This window comes from Buceros rhinoceros, unplaced genomic scaffold (assembly GCF_000710305.1).
Source record: "Buceros rhinoceros silvestris isolate BGI_N320 unplaced genomic scaffold, ASM71030v1 scaffold7562, whole genome shotgun sequence".
Lineage (NCBI taxonomy): Eukaryota > Metazoa > Chordata > Aves > Bucerotiformes > Bucerotidae > Buceros > Buceros rhinoceros.
In genome coordinates, this window is record NW_010400588.1 from 15,905 (window position 1) to 22,571 (window position 6,667).

A 6,667-nucleotide genomic window follows, 5' to 3' on the forward strand; every position below is an offset into this window, starting at 1 on the left:
CATTGTCACAGGGGCATATTAACATGGGGCATGGAAGTGTCACCACAAACTGTCTAATAAAAGGAAAGTGCCAGCAGTTGTCTTTTTTTTTCCTTCTGATTTTGCTTAGTTAAAGAAGTAATAATGAAGCCTCTTTCTTTTCTGTCCAGTCTACGAATCAGGGTCTGCATAGAGCACAAAGCTGCATTGTTTTGTAATATTAGTGCTAAGATCTTATTTAGCCATAAGGAATAAGGAATGAGATCTTGGATTTCTAACAGTTTCACGCTGTCAACAGTTCAGTACTTAGTAGTATTGGTTAAAAACAGACATGTAGTTGTCAGCGTTACTAGGCAGGGAACAAGAGAACAGGACAGAACATCACTACACCACTCGAGGCCTCCACTTTTGAATATTGTGCACAGTTCAAGTGATTCCCACATAGAGTACAACTGAATAGACCTGAATTTTTCAAACTGATAAAAAGATCAGGAGGAGATAACGCAGAAGTAAACAAAGCTTTAAAGAGTGTGAGAAAATAAGTACAGAGAACCTGTTCATTGTGCTTTTTGACACAAGAGCTAGAGGACAGCTAGAGCTAGATGAATGACATAGTGGCTGGTGACAGGTTTAAAGCAAAGACAAATACTTCATACATCACTGGCTTAAACTGTAAAGTCCCTTGCCACAGGGGAGAAGTTCACGGGTTCAAAAAAAAAGAGGTATATTTGTATAAGAAAAACCCTTCCAAAGACATTAAACACACAAAAAAAATTAAGCCATCAAGTTCTTAAGAAATGGACGTTGAAGTTGGGGAATGTTACCCTGTGCTTGTCCTGACTATCTGCAGATGTACCTGTTGAAAAAAGAGTACAAGCTAGATGAACCTTTGATTTGACTCAGTACAAACTCTTGTAAGTCCTTACACAAAGTCAGGGAAGCCTGAGGAGACTGATTAGAAATGTGAAAAATGTGAAAAGAAATGTGCAGAGAAGTTCTGCTGACACTGTGCATTGAAATGCTGGCTAGCTTGACAAGACTGGTTTTGGAGTGCTATGCAACAGTTAAAGAAGGACAGGATTTACAGTGGAAAATATTTAAATTTTTCTGTCTCTGTCTGTGATTCCCCAAGTTCCCCAGACAGTACTTTTTTAATTCTTCCAGCTCCTCAGACCCAATTTCAACTAGGCTCCAAGAACAGGACAAAAAATGCAGTGTTGTATGGCAAAAACGGAATGTGTGCCTCTAGGTCCAGCCCCACAATCCTCCTCCAGGATGGACTTGATTTGGAGATGGCATAAATGGAAGTGGCATGAAGTGATTGACAGAGGAGCATCCTTGTCACAGGACAGTCCTGGCAACTGTGGAAAAGTAGCTACACCCACAAAATATCAGGACTGCATACTGCCCTGACTTACATCAATGGGGAACTAACGTCAAGCCTTTAAGGGAACTAGAAAGAATGACAGCAAAAGCATGGAAGCTCTTAATGTCCTAATCCAGAGCCATCGAAACTTGCCTGGTGAGGAACAGGCATTTTGACTTTGACTTCTCATGCTTGTATACCATAGGTATAATTTGTACTCTCTGAACAAAACCTGTAATTACCCATATTTCAAAAGTTGTTCCATCTGTCTTGTAGTATAAAAACTTGCTTTCCATTTACCTGGAAATGAATCACTGGACTTCACCAGAAATAAAGAGCTCTTGTGTTTCTGGGAAATTAAACACAATAGCGTGCATATATTGTCAAACAAAAAATAGCACAAAAGACAAATGGAATCTATATTTGACTGGAATTTACTACTAATGACTGCAGATGACTTACAGGTTAGACACGTACTTTCCCTGGGCAGGACAAAGTCTCCTTTCATCACGACAATCCTAAATGAGCAGTGAACAGTGTCCTTTCTGGCCAGCACAGTGATAGGCGCTGTCAAGCAGTGGTTCACAGGGCAGATAACACACAAAAGAAAGCTTCTCGTGATGTTCATTCTTTGTCTCCCTTGGTCTCACACTTCACACATGTGAACACACACACACCCTTCACAAAAATTCACAACAGCTGTATAAGACATGGGATGGGAACTGTGGTTGTGAACTATATTACAATGAACATTCTTTAAGTGACTCTCCCACTTTGCTGGAGTTTTTCACAATTCCATAAAATTGCCTATTACATTTAAAAGCAGCTTCTTTACAGACTTTAAGATATAGGGAAGGGAATGCTGCTACCCTGTATGCTGAGTCTTACAGAAACATATCTCCAGGAAAGACTTGATGCAATAGTTCTTTATCTCTGTGAGTGGCAACCAAAGTATTGGAGTATTTAATGGAGAAAGAGAATGAAAAGTTGTGAAAATCTAAACCAAATTAGCTGGTAGTGTGGAGTCTTATGAAATACTGGAAACATAGATAGTGGCTTACGTTCTTCAAACGCAGTCACTACTTTTCTCTTGTCATGATGACAGAGCATTGCTAAGCTGGAGTACAGTAGAGAAACCATTCAGGAGCGAGAGTCCTCTTTCAACTGAGAGAGTGACACAATGGCAGCAGCTATTTCCCCTGATACCCAATGTCTCTGCACCAAGCAGCTAATGGCAAGTGATAACAGCCCTCACAAGTACATTTACATTATCTTTGTGATCTTTTCGATGGAGTAAATCCTAGTCTGCAATATCAGCTTGTGCAGACTGGTTTGTGCATATACTGTTCTGGGGCTCTTTCAAGAGCAGACTGGCTGTATCCACACCCGCTGAAGGGAGGGAAAATACCCTGGAGCCTGTCTATTTCTTAGACAAAGAAAATAACAAAATATCAGAGAGTTGCGTACTCCCTAAAGACTGAGGGTCATTTCACAATGCCTCTTCAGCCCCAGCTTCCTGAAAGTTGGCTCCGTATCACCTTTAAGTGCCTGATAAGTGCTTTGTAGCAACTGGAACACATTTACTTCAGCATCCTGTTGGTGTTTGTCTCCAAAGTATTTGTTTAAGTTAGTTCCAGCTGGCTGTGATTGAAAGGGCTGCCTCCTCAGAGGCATTCCACCTCACTGGAACACAAGGAAAAATAGGAGGACAAGAGAGAAAGAGATAAAGTCGCTGATAATTTCATTCATACAAGAGTGGATCTCCAAAGTCATTGCTGGACTAGAGAAAATCAGAGGAACAAAGCTCTCACTCTGAACTTCAAGAGTTCTGCTCACAGAAGAAAAGTCAGTGAGGAACTACACATGTTAAGGCATAGGTTCTTGATTTGGCCCTGGCCTTTCCTGGACCTTGGGCATTCCACAAAGGCCTAAATTCCCCCCAAGGTACCCAATTCAAGAACTTGTGTGTTCATGTTCATGTGGAGGCCAGATGGAGCTGCAGTGGAGCAGCTACCTGGAATGAAAATCAGCAAACAAAATTAAAAAGCAAAGCAATAAGATGGCATCTGAAGGTTTTTCAGCAACAGTTGAAGGACATAAAGTCAAGTAAAAGAAAAATGTTGGCTGGATTTGACTGCAGTTTTTACTGACAGACTGGGAAGCCCTTCTTTTGTTGCAGCACTTCTTTTTCAAAGCGAGGATGGTGTCTGGTGAGCTGGCCAGCAGCAACTGACTATTTGATAGCATATTTGGCAGTAGAAGCAGATGGAGTCACCTTGGAGCTTACAAATAAAGGTGATTTGTAACACACACTTAGAGAGCTAGAAATGTGCCTCTAGAAAGAAACTCAAGGGTCACAAAACACCACAAAAGTCAGATGCCTGAAAATAAGCCAAAGAGGTTGAGTCAGGCTAAATATTTATGACACTTTTCTGCTCATCATTAACTCACAGAAACTTAAGGGAACATAGGAAGGATGGCTCAGCTTGAATCACAAAAAAACCCTACTGCCTCTGAAGGAAGGGACCCCAAAGGAGGTAGCTCATTTGGCTCAGCTCAGTCTCATACCTTTGATAAGTCAAGACAGAAAGAGCAAATTTGGGAAACACAGTTCAAATAATATTACAGAACATAAATCCAGAAAAAAAGCTGAAGTTTTGTCTATATAGCAAGGTGAGGACAGATAGCACATTGCTGTCTGTGCTCTGATTTGGCCAGAGCACATTATCCTTAGTCTGGAAACCACATCAGTGCCGTGGTCAAAATGATCTATCCTGCCTTTCAGTAAATCTTACTAGTTCAGGTGTAATCCCAACAAATACAGTTAAGTGATTCAGATACACAGCCATCTTAGAGCTCACACAGAAAAAGCCTGCATGATCTAGAAATATTCGGAGCTGTTCAGACACTCAATTGTTGTAAGGTTCATCACTTACTTACACTCAAGGTTGTAAGCTTCATCAGTATAACCCAGGTAGGGCACAGATAGGAAATTGGGTAGATAAAAGGACCAGATTCTGCCACATCTGTATAATTTTAATTCATTGTAAGTCTGAGGACATATTTTAAAAGCTGATCTTAAGACTTCACTGCAATAAAAGCACACTATACAAATCAACCTTTCCTACGGAAAAGACTTTTCTACTGGAGGGAAGGGGTTATGGTGCTCTCCCAGCTGAATGGCTGAACATCTTGTTTCTGGCTGCGGTCTGGAGAGTATTACATGGAAATGCAGATGTCAGAAATGCTTCTGTTTCACAGCAAAAGCAAGTAACTAAATACTTTAGGAAAATTGTCTTGCCACCTCTGCTTTTGGAGCTGTAGCACTGCTTGGAATAAGAACATATCTAATAGATGTGCAGTCTATACAGTGAAGCTTTGACATCAAAGGAGCCAAGCAGAATTTGTCCTCTTCAGGGCACCTCAAAAACCTTGTGTTTCAACACAGCAGATATGTCTCTTACATCGTATTTGTCCCCTGCAAATTGCTCTTTGAAAGTCTTGGAAAAAAATACACATTCAGATGGAAAATATTTTTTTATTGATCAGCTTCTTGTTCCAGACTCTCACTCCCCACCCATATTCCTGATCTCACATAAGTAATTCCACATGGTTTCAGGATTTGCTATTAATAATCTTTTAGTTGACGTTATTTCTTTGTTACACAACAGAAATTAAGGATGTTTGACAGGAGTTTTTAGTGAAATAAAGGCCAAATGTTTGAAAATCAGTACAGTGTGTAATATTATTCACAATAATTGAGTATAAATACCAATAAAATGGAAAAAAAAATACTTCAATTCTTTCCACTAGCCTGTTTCTTTCTAGGCTGGATTTCCACATGCCAGTTTTAAATAGCTACCAAAACAAAGACATGGATCTCTCAGAAAAATAGGAAAGTTATCTCCAAATCAAATACAAATGCAACCATAGAAAGCAGTTATTAGAGGTATTTAAGGAATAAGGTCTGTCATGGTGAGGTCATCAGAACGGCATCAGAAAACAAAGGAAATTACAAAGAAGGATAATGTAACAAAGCCGAGAAAACTTCCTCCATTCTTCATTCTCAAAAACTTATGTTTTAAAAACTAAGGTTACGAATAAGAAAGTCTGAAATACTTGTTCTATAGGTACATGAGGTACTATGAAAGTACTCATTTACAGTATATTGTATATAAAATATTCATTTAGAAGGAAACTGAACCTGACGCTCTGAGTAATAAGACATTTTTTGTTTTGAAATACTGGGAAATAAGGAATCATAATCCAGGTTTCTTTGGACATGTTCAAATAGGCTTAACTTGCTAAACTCTTCACTCACAAGAATAATATCACAGTAATCAGCAAAACCTACTAATGTAAGAGATGACCAGTTAGACAAGATCTGCATTTTACACCAGAATACAAATTGATCTTGAGAAGATACTAAGGACGTTGAAAATGTGTTGTTAAATTCATTGCGGGGAATGCACACTCTTCATTCTAGGGGAAAAACAGACAAGGAAAGAAGATTGGGTTTTTTTCTCTGAAGTGTGAGAGAGTTCACTGCAGTCATATATAGTTGGAGTTAAATAACAAATCTAAGCATTTGTCTACAGTTTGTGGACAAAATGAGGATACTTTATTCTGAATGGTATTTTATTCCAACAAAGGAGAAGCCAGGCTGCCTCAAAACAAAGATGCTAGCCCCTTCTCAACCACATGACTTACATAACTTCTTCAAGGCTGCATCTTTTTCCTTTCTTTCAACAAGGGCTTTTCAGAGCATCCCCACTCTCCCTGGAGTTCTAGGTTGCTCGCAGTATTCTAGGTGGCCTCTGAAAGGCTATCCTTCAAGGAAGAGCACTTTTAAGAGCTCAGAGTCTACTGAACCATACATCAGTGGGCTGCACTAATTACTGGTTTGTTTACAGCCTAGAAATGAGTGTAAAATAGGTGTTTTTCAAAGGGCCTTGCGAATGAAAAGAAGCACTGGAACAGGTGAGCAGACAGACACGTCTAATGAATAAGAGCACAGAGGGAACTGATCTGCCTGCAAACATCGGGGAGAAAGCAGGGGGCAGGTGCTAATAAAGTGCATGTCATGCTCAGCAAATCTGAGATTGTTCCAGGGCTCTGGGAGGTGGTCTTGTTACTTTTCAAACTTCTCAGTTCCACTGGTTATTTGTCTCCCTTTGTCCTCTCTCACTGCCAACAAGGCAGCTGCCTCTGATGCCAAACTGCACTGTGGTGCAATAGAGAGAGAGCAAGAGAGTGAGCACAGGAACAAGAGATGCATTCAGTGGGGTCAAGGAAGGGGGACAGACAGGAAGCTGATATTCC

At 40.0% G+C, this 6,667-nt stretch overlaps 1 protein-coding gene across 1 annotated transcript in view; it reads right to left on the minus strand.

The window, feature by feature from the left end:
• Positions 1-5,799: 5,799 nt before the first annotated feature.
• Positions 5,800-6,667, minus strand: part of LOC104489720 (putative interleukin-17 receptor E-like) — a 21,683-nt gene continuing 20,815 nt past the window's right edge. Inside the window, exon 14 of the mRNA XM_010131917.1 lies at positions 5,800-5,827. Within this exon, the coding sequence (XP_010130219.1) occupies positions 5,800-5,827 (28 nt within the window). The remainder of the gene's footprint in view (positions 5,828-6,667) is intronic.